The sequence below is a fragment of the Sphaerodactylus townsendi genome, linkage group LG01 (assembly GCF_021028975.2).
Source record: "Sphaerodactylus townsendi isolate TG3544 linkage group LG01, MPM_Stown_v2.3, whole genome shotgun sequence".
NCBI classification, from domain to species: Eukaryota; Metazoa; Chordata; class Lepidosauria; order Squamata; family Sphaerodactylidae; genus Sphaerodactylus; species Sphaerodactylus townsendi.
Genome location: NC_059425.1, coordinates 113,570,398 through 113,589,272, shown reverse-complemented (window position 1 = coordinate 113,589,272; position 18,875 = coordinate 113,570,398). Strand labels below are relative to the sequence as shown.

At 42.2% G+C, this 18,875-nt stretch overlaps 1 protein-coding gene across 2 annotated transcripts in view; it reads left to right on the top strand.

Annotated features, from left to right (window-relative positions):
• The first annotated feature begins 2,639 nt into the window (after window positions 1-2,639).
• Window positions 2,640-18,875, top strand: part of TPD52L1 (TPD52 like 1) — a 56,308-nt gene continuing 40,072 nt past the window's right edge. For both annotated transcript variants that reach the window (XM_048491380.1, XM_048491371.1), the window contains exon 1: window positions 2,640-2,864. In XM_048491380.1, the coding sequence (XP_048347337.1) occupies window positions 2,846-2,864 (19 nt within the window). In that variant the 5' untranslated portion in view covers window positions 2,640-2,845. The remainder of the gene's footprint in view (window positions 2,865-18,875) is intronic.

Genomic DNA, 18,875 nt, shown 5'->3' with positions numbered 1-18,875 from the left:
GTCTAATTCAAATTTCCCAGAAACCCCACTTTACTGACCACTGGTCACTTGCCTACTCCTTATACTTTGGCAGGATAACATTTGAATTGCACTTTATTTGAGTGTCACTGTTGCCAAACATCTGTCGGTGTACATTTCTAACCTCCTTTCCTTCCAAGGAGCTAGGGCAATGCACATATTTCTTCTATCTCATATTTTATCCTGTGAGGTAGGTTAGACCAGGACATATGAATGGGCCCAATGTATTCCAGTGAACTTCATGAAGACTGAGCAAAACTCTGAAGCCAGATCTCCCCAGTGCAAACCGCTGAGCCACACTTGCAGCGGTTTGCACTGGTTGCAGCGGTTTGCACTTGTTAAGGTGACTTAACAAGGCCTTATTCTAAAAAAGATTAGCTGGGATGAAATGAGCATTAATTTTTAACAGTTTTTTTTTAAAAAATAAGCTGGCTTGACTGGTTTCGACAGAGTGGGTTCCACAGTGACAAAGTGACTATAGCAAGGAAATAGGTAAAGGGGGGGGGGTTCTCAGGTTCAAAACCCCCATTGCATGTCCAAAGCTCTGCCCTCCGTTTGTGGTGTTTTTGGTATTTTTTAGTGTTTTTTGGATTTTGGCCTGCAGGGGGTGCAGTTTTTAGGCTAGCAGCACCAAACTTTCAGGGATTGTTTGGAGGACTTTCCTGATGATAGTGCCCAGGTTTGTTGAGGTTTGGTTCAGGGGGGTCCAAAGTTATGGACTCCCAAAGGGGGTGCCCCAATCCCCCATGTTTTCAATGGGAGCTAATAGAAGATGGGGCTACACCTTTGAGGGTCCATAACTTTGGACCCCCTGAACCATAATTCACCAAACATGACTGGTACCATCAGAAGAGTCTTTTACTGATACCACCCAAGTTTTGTGAACTTTGGTTCAGGGGGTCCAAAGCTATGGACTACCAATGGGGGTGTCCCATCCCCTATTGTTTCCAATGGAAGCTAGTAAAAGATGGGGGCTACACCTTTGAAGGTTCATAACTTTGGACCCCCTGAACCAAACTTCACCAAACCTGGGAGATATCATCAGGAGGGTCTCCTAAAGATACCCTGAAAGTTTGCTGCTGCTGGCTTAATAATTGCACCCCTGACAGCAGACACCCCCCAAATTTCCCCAGATTCTCCTTTTAAATCCACCCCCTTCAGCATGGATTTAAAGGGAGAGTGTGAGGTCCCCAGTTTAAACATTGAAAGTGATGCTGTTTCAGGGTGGGGGATAATCCACTCCAAAATAGCATCACTTTCAATGTTGTTTTAACTGGGGACCCCAGATTCTCCCTTTAAGGTGGATTTAAAAGGACAATTTGGGCTTTCTAGTTTAAACACCATTGAAAGTGATGCTGTTTGGGGGTGGATCCCAGCATCACAGTGGCTCCATGGGGGAGGGTGGTGTGCAAAACTCAGATTTTGCTCCGGGATCCATTTTCCCTAGCTACGCCTCTGCCAAGAGGGGAGGGCAGAAGGGGCTGCTGGCTGCGAGCCCAGCTGGTGGGGGGCAGGGGAGGGTAGGCCAGGCCTCGGAGAGCTGCTTTTATAAGCACTGGGGGTGGGGTGGGGCTTGGGAAGGCATGGCCATGCCCCAGGGGCGGGTGGGGGTGTGGCCCCACCCCCGAACCCCCCATAAAAATCTATACCTACGTCCCTGCACTATAGTCAAAGCTCCCTTGTTGCTGACCTAACAAAGATGGAATCCTTGGCTTTCTGTGTATTGGGGGAGGAGAAGACCATTTCTAGTACAGCAAAAACTGGAAATGAACTTTTCATGTATAAATCAATGTCCAAAGAAATGACATTAACGATGGCTTGTGTGTGTAGGGACAAAGCTCCAGTGCAGTGGTGAGGGGTAAGCACTGCAGTCTTCCATTTTTAATGTTGTGATGTTCATGTGAATAATTATGGTGGTCTGCTAATATAAGCAGCAGCTCCGAGTGCAGGAAAAGCCCACCCTTCTGAAGATCACTTGATACATTTAAAATAGGAACAAAACATTTGGCAAGCACTAGTAAAACTGACCTAAATATGGCATACAGCATTCTTATGGCATTTCTGCCATATACGAACAGGTGGATATTGTTTGAAGTTATAATATAAAGCACATAAAGGAACTAAGGGCCCAGCAGGGGATAGGCAAGTGGTCAGCTAAATAAGACTGTAAGATTAGACACCTTTCAGTCCTTTTGTGTCACCTCTTATCTGCCCACAGACTGATACTCTCAAGTCTAATTTTCTCCTTCTCGGAAGTCTCTTTTCTTTCTTAGAGAGGTCTCAGCAAGTCTTCCATCTAGGCATTCCCCTTACCTACTCCGGCTGAGCTGTACTAACGCCGTTGCAGTCAGTACTGCCAAAATACACTATAACTAAGCTCCCTATTTTTGCTCCCTGGAATGCCCCAAGAACACATACAAGCTTGGCTGGGATTTTGCTGACATCCCCAAGTGGATTTCTCAGGTGACCCAAAAGGTTTATGCTCCCTCATACACTTCGTGGTTCCAGACAGGCCCGTTTGCCTCTCGTAATTGTGATGGGGAAGAGAAGGCAAGTGATGTATGGGAAAGTGTGGGAAGTAGACCGGCAGATGGCGCTATTTTGCAGAGGCTGTACAAGCGCGAGGAAGAAGGAGGCGGGAGAGAAGGGGCAGGCTGGCGGGTAAGGAAGCCGGTCGGAGCTGGGGATTCGCCCGAAGGAGCCGTTGAGGCGTGAAGCAGATAGGCCGGGACCGCTGCAGAGGCGCGAGGCGACCGTTCCGGAGCGAGCCGCCTTGGGCGCGCGGTCTGGTCGGTGCTGTGCCGGGCAAGCGGATCTTGGAGGGACAATGGAAGCGCAGGCGCAGGGTGAGTCCTGAGCTTCAGCGAAATTCCCGCTCTTGGCACTTCAGAAACTTTCCCTGTTCATTTAGGATGGAGGTGGCTGAGAGTCCCCATTCTTCATGGGGAAGGAAGAAGAGGGTATTTGACGTATCCGTTTTGCCTTCTACCTAGATTATAGTGAGTGGAGAAACTCCTGGACAGACCTCTCTCCCTGGCATGGCATCCCATGGCAATAATGAACAAATCAAAGTCAGAAGCTTCTCGAGGTGTTTTGTGTTCTTTGCAGTTGAACAGGCGTGAGAGCTTTTGTGAAAAGGGTTTCTGGATGTATAATGTTCAGTCTGGAACGTATCGCTCAGCTGTGATCTGAAATCACAAAACGCAAATACCCCATCCGCTGATGCTCCTTAGCAAGGTGCACGTTGAGTATTAAACATACTGTAGTTCAGAGGAAAGACAACTTTTCTGAAATTGGTGTACAAGATCCTGTTAAGACTTCAACACTTTTCATCTCATCCACTAATCTTTGTCATATTTTTTCTCTCATTTCCTTGCATCTTGTATACAATTGTTATAATATTCATAATATGCAATGAAATATTTCATCATTCCCCGAATTTGAAATCATCCCCAAAGAACCATTTGCATTTTCTCTAGCATTGTGATTATTTTCTTCTTGGGGTGCGAGAGCAGTGGAAATATTTACCTGCTTCTTGTGGACCAGAAGTTCATTTGTTGAGTTTGTGTGTAGAATATAAGGAAAGCAATAAACAGGTTGTCAAAGGCTGTTGGGAAATTTCAGGGATGTAACGCTATCAAAATACCTTGTGTGGTTTCATTCCATTTGTACGATCATCTGCTTGGTATAAAAGCCATCCTTACATGAGGATTATTTCAGTATCATCTCTCTAGAGCTTTGCCTGAGTTGCTGTGTAACAGGCTAGTCCAATGTAGGGCAACTGTTGTAATAACTCCTAAAAATCTGCCTTGTTCCTGATAGCAGATTTTTGCCTTATTAATTTGTAGTTTTCTCCATTTGAGGTTTCTGTGTATGCATCAGGTTTATTGCAGATTTCATTGCTTTCATCAGGCTCAGCTGGAGTTGGGTAGGCATTAAAATGCTTTTTGTAATTAATGGAAGAAAATCTAGTTAAGCTAGAGCTTTTCCATGCAGTGTTTGCTCTTTAATGACCTCTGTCCTCACAGTGGAAACTATAATCCTCCTCTTGTGACTCTGTCATTTGCATGCCTAGCACTGAGTTTCTAGGCCCAGCCAGTCCTGAGGGACGCTTACTGCCTCCCATTTTTAAACAAAAGTGTTCTTGCATATTGAAAAGCATACGGTGGGACAGCTTTACTTCAGGCAGCAGGGTAGAAAGTCTCATCCTATCTTGGACTCTACATATATTGGAATTTTTCTAAAATTCTTTATTGGAATTTTTCTATTGCATAAAACTCCTACCAATGCATTATGACAGAAATATCTACCTTGAAGTTTCCAGTTGCCTAAAAGCATAGGCTGCTACCTTGTTCTCAAGAACAAAGGAAGACATGTTTTAACACCTGTATTTGTTAATTATTGGTTTTGGTTTAGAAACACATTTGAATGCACTTTCGTACTGTTTCATGTGTGTCAGATTAAGGCTGCATTCCTAAGTATGCCTGCACGTGACTTGTACTGAATCAAAGCACTGATCCATCAAGATCACTACTGTGCACTCAACTGGCAGCAGCTCTCCATGATTCCAGGCAGAAGTCTTTCATGTCACCTGGTGCCAGGTTCTTTTAATTGGAGGTGCTGGGGATTGAATCATGGACCTTTTGTTGATGTTATACCACTGAACCATGACCCTCCCCTTACCTGGGAATTACATCTGTGACTGGGGACACTCCAGACTGCCTATATGTATCCAAGGCAGAGGAAGTAGGACAGAATTGTGATGCCATGGAGAAAGGGATAAAAGTCCACCCATTGTTTCAGTGTGGTCGAGATCTAGTTCATATGCACATTCACTTTCCATGACTGTTCAAATATATTTTTCACTTTGCGCATGCTTGCGTCCTTGCTTCCCAGTAATCCACATAGCGATTGACATTAAAAATGTACACATCCATATAGAAAGTATTTGGATAGAGATGGTTGCTGTCATGACTGAATCAACTGCACATCTGTTTCAGTAGGTTGCAAGTGTCAGTTGCAAGTGTCAGTTGTATGTGTACACAATGGAACAGATGTGGCATATGTTCAGTGCATACTTTCAGGGGACAAGCAAAGCAGGGTCAAATACCACTACTGGAGGAATTGTGACTTTGTGTAATATGGAAAAAATAAGTTTTAATTTATCAATAATTATTGATATCATAGTCTGGAAAACATGGGCAAAATTGGTTGTTGTGGGTTTTTTGGGCTGTGTGGCCATGGTCTGGTAGATCTTGTTTCTAGCGTTTCGCCTGCATCTGTGGCTGGCATCTTCAGAGGTGTATCACAGAGGGAAGTCTGTTGCACACTGTGTCCAGACTTCCCTCTGCAATACACCTCTAAAGATGCCAGCTACAGATGCAGGCAAAACATTAGGAACAAGATCTACCAGACCATGGCCACACAGCCCGGAAAACCCACAACAACCAGTTGAATCTGGCCGTGAAAGCCTTCGACAATACATAGGGCAAAATTATTGTCCTTAATCTATTGTAGTTGCTTGACAGCATGGTACAATACTGAATATTCTTGCCAAGGGGTTCAGAAAGCATGTTAGTGTTAAGAAGTCATCTGTTTATCCAGGCTGAACTGCAATTTATATGGCCCTGTGGTATAATCATAGCGAAACATTTCAGGAGGTTAGTTGTAAATCTGTGGAGTTTGGATTTTTTAAAAATAGCAGTAAACCTTCTTGTAATCAGCGGGTAGATGTAAACAGTATTCTACAAGGCCAAGTTGCTACTATTAGCAGGTACCTTTATGAGTCTTTAATGATTTACAAGCTGTAATACAAAATTAATGAATTCCGTGTCAGCTGCCAAAAGCCATAAAAACATAATCATGTGCACCATTTGCAGTGCAATCCTATACAGAACTATTCCATTGGAATTGGAAGTCATTGGAAGCATGATACTTAAATTAATGCAGCTCCATAAGATTCCATTATTAACAGCCCAATCCAGTTCCTGGAGGTTGCCAGGGACGGTGCTGCTGCTGCACCATCTCACCACATCCAGAGGGGTTTCAGGCAGCCCAGGGGACTGGAGAAGTTGGAGAATTACCAGTCACCTGAAAGACCTCCATAGGAGAAAATGGAGTTATACCAGCCAAAAGGCTGCTGTAAGTCTATCTTCCCTGTCGCCTTATCCTCTGGGAATGCCCCCAGTTGCATCCGTCTCCATGTTAAGCCAACGCAAATCTGCAAGTGGCAGCTGAAAGCCAGTTGGGTGCCATAAGCTCAGCGTAGCTCTGTGGCACCCCTCCCTTCTATTTGCTGTGCTGGCCTACACAAGTACCACTTATGACAGCCAGGAGGGCAAACGCACCATAGCAAGTCTGCGCCGACTCCAGTGACCATTCAGCCCCCCACATCTGTAACCCCTAGCAACCACTCTTTTTAAGTTCAATAGACCCACTGACTCAAAGTGCTATTTTCTTTGTTCTTACCCATATTGATGGTTTTATGTCAAACCATTTTTGCCCAAATATACTGGCAGATTAATGTACAAATGCTCTGTCATAACTTCCTTTTTGCATACAAAAAGACTGGTGTGAAAGTGAGCAGAGTTTGATTAGATCTACACGTAAACTCAGTCGTGACACTTTATGTGGCAGGCAATTATTAATTGTGGATCCAAATGAGCATTAAAGGCTCAAGATCTCAGTTCTCTCTGTAAAGAGTTCACAAAAACAGTTAAATGTTACCCAGAATATATGTAGTGCTATTCATACAATGCATTCTACTTATTATGTAACGCCTGTAATAGGTCACTTAATTGTTGTGGTGGTGTGAAATGATTGGCAGTGAGGAAACATACTGTTTGGTACCCACAGAGGAAGCAAGCACTTCAACAGGCAACCTTTTATATAATGTTTTAGGAAAGCTAATTAACAAATAAACATAATTCTTAGCTTAATTTATTAATTATAAAGATTGCCCACATAGTGGGATTTATTCATATTAGTTTTCTCCCTCTTAGCGAATTATTTTTATCAGTAAATCAGGAAACTGATTTCTTCCCATTCAGACATGGACAAACTTTGAGGAAGGCTGTTGAAGGTAAGTGTCCCTGTCAAGAGTTGGGATCATAGACCTGTAACAAATTTTCCTTTCTGAGCTAGTTCACTGAGGGGTGGCAGAACAATTGCTGTTTTATCTAGAGATGATACATCTGTCTTTGACCCATTTGTATTGAACTTCGGATGGGATTTTGAACTGACACAGCATGGGTTGCTCTGGAGGACAATCCTCATGCACAAATGAGTAGGGACAGTAGCTCACTATATTGATTTTCTTTGGCCGTTTCCGCACGGGCAATGAATGGCGGCCTGGAGACGGTAAAAACGCCGTCTCCAGGCTGCCATTCGCACAGGGGGCGCAGCTGCATCGCAGCCGTGCCGCCCTCGCGCCGCCCGCCCGTTGCGAGGCCGGCGTTTCCCCAGAGCACTTGGAAGCGCTCTTTTTGGGGAAACGCCGCCTCGAAGCCGCTGCCGAGCGAACGGCAGCGGCTTCACGACGCCTCCCCCACCCGGCACTTACCTTGTCCCCGGGTCTCCGGCGCATCGCCGAGGCCTGGGGACACGCCCCCCTGCCCTTCGCCACTGGAGCAGGCGCGCAGGGCCAGGGGGCGTGTCCTCAGGCCTCGGCGACGCGCCGGAGGCCCGGGGACATGCCAGGTTGGCCGGGTGCCGGCGCTCTGCGGCGCCGGCTGCCCGGCTGTTTCCAGGACCGTCCGTGTGGACGGTCCCAGCGTCGTCGGGTCGGCGTCGTAAACGCTGACCTGGCCGCTTCCGCCTTCATGCGGAAACGGCCTTTGATTTTTCTGTGGCATTTGACACTGGATCATTCAGACCTATAAAGATGTTTGAGAAAGGATCTAGGCTCTGGCAGCTTTGGTTATCTCTGTTTATGAGGAGGACCCAGAGGGTTGCTATTTGGGATGCTGAATCATCAGAATAAGATCTGAAATGTAGAGCCCCTCAGGACTATTCTCTCATAAGCGCTTTTAAAAATATTTATTTATTTATTTATTTTCTTACATTTATATCCCGCCATATGTCCAGAGACTCAAGCCACTAAGTGACATCATCCAGAATTTTAGAGGTGAGTGTCATCAATATGCTAATGGCACTCAGCTTGTTTTCAATATGCTAATGGCACTCAGTTGTTTTCTAAGACTCCAAAAGCTGCTGTCTCAGTTCTGAACTAGCTTTTTCAGCTTATTTTCCACTTGACTGAAGCTTCGGCTGATTCCACATGGGCCAAAAACAGTGGTGTGAAAACAGTATGAAAATGGTGTAAAAGGATTTAAAACGGTGTAAAGGGGTTTACACCATTTTCACACCGTTTTTACACCACTGTTTTTGGCCCATGCAGAATCAGCCTTTAATTGAATTCAGATTTGCTGAAGGGTTATTGATTAGAAAAGCTGATTTATGGAGTGGATCAATTATCAAGTCATAGTAGTGTAACATAATTGGTGGATCATCTGAAAAGTTTGGAAGGGGGCCTCTTGAACTTGCCCAGCCAAATTCTTCATGAGCTGAAGCTTCTGAAATGTCTTCAAGGGTACTTCAAGATTGAGCACTTTAAGCAATCCAGTCTAGCAGTGACACGAATGTGGACCAGCACAGCTAAGTCAACAGTCTAGACAGAAAGGCAGTTTTCAAATGAAGTTGGACCTTGCTCTTCCTGTCACCACTAGGTTGGATTGCTTCAAAGTGCTCAGCATGGAGCTGCACTGGAGACATTTCAGAAGCTTCAACTAATACAGAATTTGGCTGCTTGCCTTTTTGCAAGGCTTAACCACTAGACATGTATTTTGCAAAATCCAAAGTAGTTTACACTGGTTACCTGTTTGTTTATGGGTTCAATTCAAGGTGCTGGTTTGACCCTTTACATGGCTTACTGAACAGGCAGAGAATTCTGCCGGCCCCTAACCACTTGACCTGGAAATCTATTCTTCTTCTTCTTCTTCTTCTTCTTCTTCTTCTTCTTCTTCTTCTTCTTCTTCTTCTTCTTCTTCTTCTTCTTCTTCTTCTTCTTCTTCTTCTTCTTCTTCTTCTTCTTCTTCAAGCTGTATTTTGAGTTTGAGCCTGTACTAATGGAGATACAAATACCATTAGTAAAGTTGTGTTGTCGCAGAAGTCAAAGTATGAGCAATCTGTTGTAGACTGCCTCCCTTGCAGTTTTGTGAGCAAGTCCAGTATTCCTTTGTAAATTCACCCGTTTGAACCCATATACAAAGCATGTTAATCTGTGCTCCATTTTGCATTATGTTTATTTTCTTTGAGCTTTACAGTTCAGTCCTAGGAGAGTTACTCCAGCCTAAACCCATTCATTTCAGTGGGTTTAGGCTGGAGTAACTCTGCATAGGATTGGACTGTTAGGCCATTGTTATGTTTGTGGTTTGCAAAGCTACATCTCTAGTCAGTGCCTTAAATGAAAGAATGGCAGGGAACAATTCTTTCATATTGTGTTATCATAGTCATTTTTTTGGTTTTAAGTAGGTTGTAAACATCTAACCAAAGGAAAATCCATTGATGTTGGCATAGTACGTGAAGGAGAAGTTATTAAACTGGGACTGTCTACACTGCAGCATAGATGCTGGGGAACACACAGCTGCACACATTTTGTATTCAGTTTGCTTGATTCTTTTAAAAGGCAATCAGTGCACCATTTATTTATTATCCAGGCCTATAAATCTGGATTATTGGCATATGTTATGCCTAAATTCACCACCACAACATGTATAGTATGTATACATATCATGTTTCCCTGAAAAAAAGACCTACCCCGAAAATAATCCCTGTCAAGGATGCTTAAAATATAAGCCCTACTCCAAAAATAAGTTCTACCGGTAGTTACAGATCAGGATGGTGTTATCCAGCAGGGTGCTCCCTGCCAATGAGGATGCAGCTTGCATCACACGTGACGTGGAAGCAACGGGGCTGCCGAGAGCCCTCCTTAATGAATTGTGAAGGTACCGCATTTCCCCTAAAATAAGTCCTACCCCGAAAATAAGCCCTAATGCATCTTTTGGTGCAAAAATTAATATAAGACCCTGTCTTATTTTTGGGGAAACATGGTAGACAGGACTTAATGTAGTCCTGATATTTACCTTTGGTTTGCTTTAACAAAGATAAAAGAGCTACACTCATGATTAAGAAAACCTCTGTGTCCTTTAATACCTTCGATTTCTATGAAATATAATGTTATATTTACAATATAAATACAATAAATACATATCTTTTCTACATCAAAGTATTTTACAACATTATACAAAATAGCATTTTGACTTTTTAAGGTATGTGTTAATAATGTGCTAATCTTCACTATGGGTAAAGTTGTGCTGTAGCTCATCAGTCCCATTGTCTTACAAACTATTACTTTTCCAACATTTTGTATATATTTAAAGAAAACACAAGATTGCTGTCATTAGAGACTTAGATGATTGTTTCCTGACATGCCCCAAATGCAGAGGGAGCAGATGTTGCTTAGCCCAGGTATAATGCTATTAATAGTTTAAAATGAGTTGCTTGTATGGTTTGCTTTTTGGTACCACTGGTTTTAAATTCCACAGTGGTGCAATATAATTCTAACAGGTAACTAGAAAAATGGGGGTAATTTGCTTTAAAATGTTATTGACATCAAATATTAGTTCAAGCAGCAGGAACTAAGTATAAAACGCCTATGCATTGCTTGTACAAGAAATGAAATTGTTCATTTTGTTTCAGTACACATTGCTGGGGGCTGCATTTCAGCTGAAATGCTTAAAAGAATGCTTAAAAGAAAGCATTCGGCAACTCCCCATAACTGAGCAGCCCTTCAGAAATTACAGGAGTTGTCGGTTTTTTCCTCAAAGTTTTGTTCTATGCTTGTTCTTTCTCATATGTTCTTTGCCATTTAAACAATCGTAAGGTCTCAATAAAGTAGGTGCATACATTGATAAATTAGAAGGTTGTATATGTTATGGAGAAAACTAGAAATGAGGATCTGGTGGCAAGACAAGAACATATGTTAGCAGGGGCCGGAACACATTGTTCTAAGAAAATTAGAACTTGATATTTTGAAGTACGCTTTACAATATTCAACCTCCATGAATCATTCATGTGCAGCCAGAACTTCTCATGCATTTTTGAAAAATATATAACATGTGTATTACAAAACCTCCTTTATGCTTTTGATATTCACTTTGAAACTGAGTTGAATCCAATATCTATTGGATCCAATATCTGTTCAAACTAGCAGGAGAGAGAGAGAGAAGGATTCAGCTTAATGTATGTAAGAGTCTTGATTAAGATAATTTCTTTTAAAGTACATACTAACTGGAAGGGAGTTTGACCAAATAAGTAGCAGTCCTGTACAACTTCTGTAATGGACTAATTAATAAAGTGATGTGAAAAGCATTGTACTGTAGTGAAAAGAATTTGGATGTTGGAAATCAAGGTTTAAGTCCATAGTAATTGGAGGGGGAGGGGGCTTGAGCATGTTGCTCTTATCCTGACCTACCTCACAATGCTTGTGGAAGGATAAAAATGAGCTAAGATGGATTGGTTTTGATACCCCACTTTTCTCTGCCATAAGGAGAAAGTGGCTTACAGCCACAGTCTCTTCCGCTCCCCACAACATGCACCTTGTGAGTTGGGCGGAGCTAAGAGAACTGTGACTGGTCCAAGATCATCCAGCCGGCTTCATGTGGAGCAATGTGGAGCAATGGGGAATCAAACCCTGTTCTCCAGATGAGAATCTGCTTTTCTTAACCACTATACTGTGCTGACTCTCAACCTGATCTATGTAATTCCTAAACTCCTTGGTTAAAAATCAGGATACAAACATGATATTTCAGTAGATGACTTGTTCCTGTACGGATATCTGTATGGATAAGCAGCCAATGTGCGGAAAGATAAGGAAGTTCTTAGCAAACTACCTCTCTTCTGTAATGGTGAAGACTGCAGTCTATGAAGCAATTTTTCTGTGTGAATTCTACTGAATACAAATTCTCTCCCTATCAGATAGATAGGGCCTCTTCCTGAAATTAACCATGCTGGGGTTTGAGGTGTGGGCGCTAGATGAGCTTACTTTTCATTCCTAATAGGCATGATGACTAAACCTAGACAGCCCATACCATTTATGGTGACTGCATCTCTACCCACTATGACTGTACCATTTAGGTGTTTGAAATAATATATTCCACATCCTTATCCTCTATGGTTGAAAATATTAGGTAGACCTTTGCTACAGTTTTTTCATCCTTCAATCTAACCTCCTGTTAGAAAAAAGAACTGTTCCTTGTACTTATCTTTTCTAAATAGGATTGATTAGGAGAAGATCTGCATGTTTTGGCATTCATGAATAGTATCTCTTTAGTAGCATATCAGCAGCCAGGTACCGTTATGAAGCCCATCCAGCCCTCTCCAGCTCGTCAGTGACCATCGGAAGATAACATTAACAGAGCAGCTTCCTGTGAACATAGATGTAAACATGCCAATGATCTGTTGAACAGTGAAAACAGACCTTATCTGCCCAGACAGGTCTTCCTGCTAGGCAACAATAACATATGGATGATCTGTTGAGAAGGACAAAGGCTAACTTGATTCACATGTTCAGTTTTGCCTGTGGTAGTGCTTCCCCTAGAAGTAGCGTACCTAGCCTCCAGATAGGGCAGGGAAAGCTCTTGGAATTATAGCTATCTCCAAACTATAAGTAACAGTTTCCCTGGCTGCTTTGGTGGGCTGCTTTGTATTATACCATGCTGAGGTTTCTAAACCCCACCTTCCCCAGGCGTCAGTAATTTGCTACTCTGAATTGCAGTCATGCATAGAAGCATTGTTGTCACACCATTAATCACTGGTGCATGTGTGGGAGGAATCTCCCTTTTCTTCTAAGTACCTCAGTTGTTTCCTTTTTGTACAAAAAATTAAAGGAAAAAATCTCAAGCAGGTGCTAAAATAGATGCTGATATATGGGACTCTGAAACACATTGCCAGTCCTGAATACCAGATAGATTTAATCATAATTGATAATCTATGATTTGATGGTATTGTTTTTACTTATGAGGCACCTCAAGCAGCATTAAGGAGAGGTGGCATAATTCCCTAAATAAATGCATAATATTCAACAAATCTATTTATGCTATTTAAAATCCACCTTTCTCACTGAGGCTCAAGTTGAATTACACAGTATATGTCACTGCAATCAACATCTAATAAACATTGTGATAGGACTGGGATCATAGATATCTGAAACTACCTTCCCTCCTTCAGTAAAGGGCTACCAAGGTATTTCTGCAACATATTCTTCGCCGTACCTCCGACGTACCTAAATGCTAGCCCGACTGAACGTCCTACACTCAGCAGTCCTGAGCGGCAGATTTCTCCAGATCCCATACCAACAAAGAACGTGTCCCTGCTCACAAAAAGCCATCGAAACAATCAAGCACATCCTCCTAGATTGCGAACTATATGCTTCATCTAGAAGACAATATATAGACCCATATACTGAGAACTATGCCTACTCATCAGACAAGGTCAAATCTTTCTATCTGCTTTGTGACCAGTCTCCTCAGAGATCCCTAGACGTTGCCATATTCCTGGTGCTGGCACAACAGATTCGCCACAGATTTTAGTTTGTTTGTTTGTTTGTTTGTTTGTTTATTGTTTTAACTGCTGGAAATGTCTGAACCTACTTATTTTAACTTGAGTCTCCTCAACCTCTCTGTTGTATTTTAAACTCATGCCAATAAAAGGTTGATGATGATGATGATATCTGAAACAAGCAGACATATTATGCATGCCATGTTAAGCACACGTTAGATGGTATGACATAAGTAGAAATGCATTGCACTGAGAACAAGATAATGAACAAAGCAACAGATAACACATACCATGGTGGTGGAAAGGGCTGTGATCCATAGGGTTATCAAGACAAGAGACAACAGAGGTGCTCAGTCATTGCCTTTCTCTGCATAGTGACCATGGAATTCCTTGATTTTCTCTGGTCAAAGTACTAATCGGGGCCTATCCTGCTTAACCTCCATGGTCTGATGAGACCAGTCTGGCCTGAGTAATCCAGATCAGGGCAGACATATCATACATACTCTAGTAAAGTCTAGGAACCCACTCCCTTCCTTGAAACATCACCTAAAACTTTCCCTTGTAAAACAACCCTATCACCTTTATAAAAATCCCTTCCTGAACAATACTGTTATACATAATGGCCAGAGGCATGGGAGTCTTCCTAACCTAAGGAGGGCATTCCACAAGATGGAAGCCACTGCAGAGAGCACACAAGAACAGGCAGTGTTAATCTTGCCCATTTGCTGGGTGAGAAGGCCACACTTATATGAATAAAGTTATTATGGTAGAACATAGGACGAGAGGTTGTTCGGCAGATATCAGAGTTCCATGCCATGAAGGTATTTATGTGATAAAACCAGTACCTTTGACTGAGCCTGTTAGTTGACAGGCAGCGAAAGAAATTACCTCAGAATGTGTCTAATGCATATTCTTTGCCTGCTTCCTGATAATAACCTAGCATCAGGTTTCTGTGCCTGCTAAGGCTCAAATTAGTGTGGCAGTCTGTATAATTAAGCACCTCTTGCAGTTTGCTCATCTTACTGAAGTATACTTCTTCAGAGATATACTACTGAAGTATACACTGAATTGTACACTGAAGGCCAGCATGGTGTAGTGGTTAAGAGCAGGTGAACTCTAATCTGGAGAACCGGGTTCAATTCCCCCTTCCACAAGAGCAGCAGAGTCTTATCTGGTGAACTGGATTTGTTTCCCCACTTTTACATTCCTGATGGGTGACCTTTGGCTAGTCACAGTTCTCTTGGGCTTGTGGGGCCAGGGCCGCTCTCTGGTCCTACACAGCTGAGTTAGTTTTAAGAAAAACTTAAAATTTGAAATAAAGCAAAAGACATTAGAAAACAAACAGACAGTTTTACTTAGCAGAATTTAGATCAGTTTACAGAATGTGAACTCTCCCAAGGAAGAAACACGCCCTTGGTACCCTCAAGTGATAGACACAGAATTTAGATCGTTACAGAATACAGATAAGTTGAAGAAGGTGACCTCTCCCTAAGGAGAGGCACGCCCCAATACAATGTTTAGAATGTCACAGGAGATTGCCCTCTCCTGGGTGGCTCTCGACGGAGGCACGCCCAGTATAGGAAAACCTGAGTTTTTGTAGATGCAAAGACGTCACACAATCCATCCCCTTACGTTCCACGTATTATAATTCATGTGTGTTCAAACTCCATTGGTCAGATCTGTCTCCTGGTCACGAATAAAGACAGCCTATATTCTATGTCACACGCTGCATGCTGTTAGTGCGTGCTGTCTCTCTGTGCATATACAGAGGGCAGCAATAAAAACTAGCTTGTTGTCTTCAAGAATAACCTGTTATTCTTGGTTGGCTCTCAGAGAGAGAGAGCTATGCCTCCAGGCAATGCAGCATTCTGACTCTACATAGTTGTAGATCATAAAACATTCCCTTTCTCTCCCAGTTAGAAATGTTAAAACATTTAAAAGATTTTACAATGATTCTAAGACAATAGAATTATAGTGAAATACAAATACATGTGAATCACTTATCATTTATGTGTTCATTTAGCTATATAAAAAAACACTTTGTAATTTAACTAATCACATTCATTTCTAACCCAAAAACCAAAGTAATAAAATTGCATCTGTCTGCTGTCACGTAGGCCCTCAGTGCCAAGATGTCAAAGATGTTATCTTGCTTGTTTGCATCTCTGCTAGCAAGCTGGTAACATGCCTTTTTGACCTATTGCAAAACTGCAGGCCCTGGTCACTTACACAGAAGCTCCCATTTTGATTCATTGCAAATCTTTGGTTCTATGACTTCCCATAATTCTTGATTAAACACAAATTTATACACATTCTGGCCTGTTTCCACAATTCCCCCCTAATAAATGGTAATTTGAATTACAATCAGTATTCACATTGCCATTTATTATAAAGAAGAATGTGTATCCATGTAAGGTCTCCTCAACCAGTTGCTTTGCAATAGAAATTGCTTTACCATGAGAACAGATGTTATTCCAGAACAAATTCTCTAAACTAAACATACATATATGTTACAAATAAATCCCACACAAATCAGCAATCATCCTATTACAAAAATACCCCTAACCAAGCAACCTTTGTCATATTTTAAGATACAACACATGTCCCATAATGAAATTCCCTTGAACCCTTTGAGTTTGTATAATGGCTTTGATTATACTTTTCCCTTTACCAAAACTTATTCTAGTAACATTAGTAGCTATGTAAGGGCCATAACTATGTTGGAGTTTTCTGGATGCTATTCCTAGCACTTGCACTCAAATGTGCATCATTGATCCATCCTTGCACCAAAAACTGTTCTACTACAGATTGTAGTGTTTATAATGCAATGCTGAATCATTTCCACATTGGTCAAGCAAAGTTTGAACATGCTTAACTCATGATTTAGCTTCACAGAATGTGGTACTAAAAATCCCTCAACAGAAAACGATTTGAACAACATAAATTGTCATGATTTTTGCAACACACTTTGAAACTAGCAAACAAAATCAGAGTTCTGTTTTAACCAGAAACACACTTCTCTCAGTGGTTTCACAGTCCACTTTGAGACAGTCTCTATCAGTTGATCTTCTTTCTTATGCTGATTACTCTTCAGTTGCTGCTGGCACACAGACAACTTTGCATCTGGAGAGATGAATCCACTTCTTGACTTTCTCCAGTTTAAACGCTGCAGTTGTAGTTAGCAAAACCTGGAGCCATCCACTTTTTTGCTGGAGTGGTTCCGATGTCCACTGCTTGAGGTAGATTTTTCTGCACATACCTGAAAGAGAGAACAACAAAAACACAACACAGCAATAACACATTCCTACTCTCAGAATCTGAATTTTTCCTCACGAACTCTAGACCTGCACTGGTCAATTCAAAAGGATTAAACCCAGAATTCTTGAGAAGTTTGCTGCAAGACGAAGCTGTCAGAAGAACTTCTGTCCCTTTCAGATTTGCCTCCTGGCGAATTTTGCTCTCAAGTCTCTTCTGCTGCTTCTCAGTCCATTCCACTTGCCGGATTTCAGGACTTTTCAGGATCCACATCATTGCTAAAGTCTCTGTTCCACAGCAATTGGTAGTCACATTAGGTAAGACACTTGCTGCTGCTTCCGCTGCAGAATCTGTCAAGAAATCTCTTCTTACCTCTGGTGAAGTACTTTCCTCGTGCATTTTGCACTGGAACTCTCCTTTGGGCTTCCATTCTGCTTGCAGGAGAAGGAAAATCTTTCCTCTTTTTCCCCGATCTCGGTACATCACAGCACTGTTGTTCCACATGTGTCCTTGCACAGGCAACATCATAGGAAAAACATATTTGCTTTCTGTGAAACCTTTTACCCTTTGACCTTCAGCCAATTTCAAAGCTCTGCTTAAAGCCTTCCGCTCCGCTTTTTGAGCTGAAATCTCTGCTGACAGGGCTCTTGCTTCAACAGTTAGCACGACAGTTTCTGACAGAGTCACAACAGAATAGCCCACACTCTTTTCCTCAAAGCTGCTGCTATCTGGAAAGAAATCACAGTCAGGGTTTAACACAGAGGTATCACTTCTGCATGGCTTGATACAACTCACTTCACTTATGTCTTCGTGACATTCATTTTCCCAGATTCCTTCTTCAGGCAACACTTTAGTTGGAATTGCTTTTGTTACCTTCTTCCAAGGCTCTCCACTCAAAGCTGTTGGAGCTTTCAGTTCCTCATCCGTCTCAGTTGCCACAGACGTATAAATCGCTGATGACACTACCAAAGAGTCAGACTTAGGCAAAGAAGGAGAAATGTTTGGGATAACATGGGGATCTGAACACCCTTTCCCTTCCCAAACCTGATCCTCAATCTTTCCCCGCTCTGGAGCACATGAGGTCAAATTCTGAGTTACAATGCTGCTTTTATCATTAAGAGTGATGATCTTACATTTTTCCACATAGGCAGGGTTATTTATCAATGCATAAAAACACGCCAGATAATTTTGCTCTGTATACTTACATGCCTGTCGACAAAAAGCATTCATTTTAAGAATTACATTGTGATCAAAAGACCCTTCAGAAGGCCAATGAATCCCCCCTTCCAGAACATAAAGCGGCCAAGTTTTTTTACACAGTTTAAAAAGTGTTTTCTTTTTCAGACAAGAAAATCCCAGTTCTTTCCTGTATTTCAATACACATTGCAATGGAGTTAGCCCCACTGGCTTCACTGGCTGGTTACCCATGGTCCTCTGTGACCACTTACTTTTCTCAAGCGTCCTTGGAAAAGATTTTTCTCTCCTGCGGTCTGCCCCACTGGCCACCCAGGATTTCTTACACAGTTAGTCCAGCTAACTTCCTAGATTTTGGGCTTTCCTCCCAAAACCTTTTACCTGTAACCCAACCATACTCCACCCCTGCAAAGTTTATCTTTTACCAGAAAGTTTACTCGGTTTTTCCTTACAGGCTGTGAGGTGGTGATGAAGCAATCTTTCACAGGCAAAAAGCCCATGTGCGCGCTAAAAATTACTTTACCTTCCCGATCAGCCCTTTTCCCCCAATTTCTGCCACTTACAGTTCACAAAAGAGTTACTTCAGATCACAAAAAGAGTTCTTTCGCTTACAACAGAGTCTTGCCTAGGTCCTGCCTTGGTCCTGCCTTGGTCCTGCCGTGGTCGCCAAAACTGTGGGGCCAGGGCCGCTCTCTGGTCCTACACAGCTGAGTTAGTTTTAAGAAAAACTTAAAATTTGAAATAAAGCAAAAGACATTAGAAAACAAACAGACAGTTTTACTTAGCAGAAT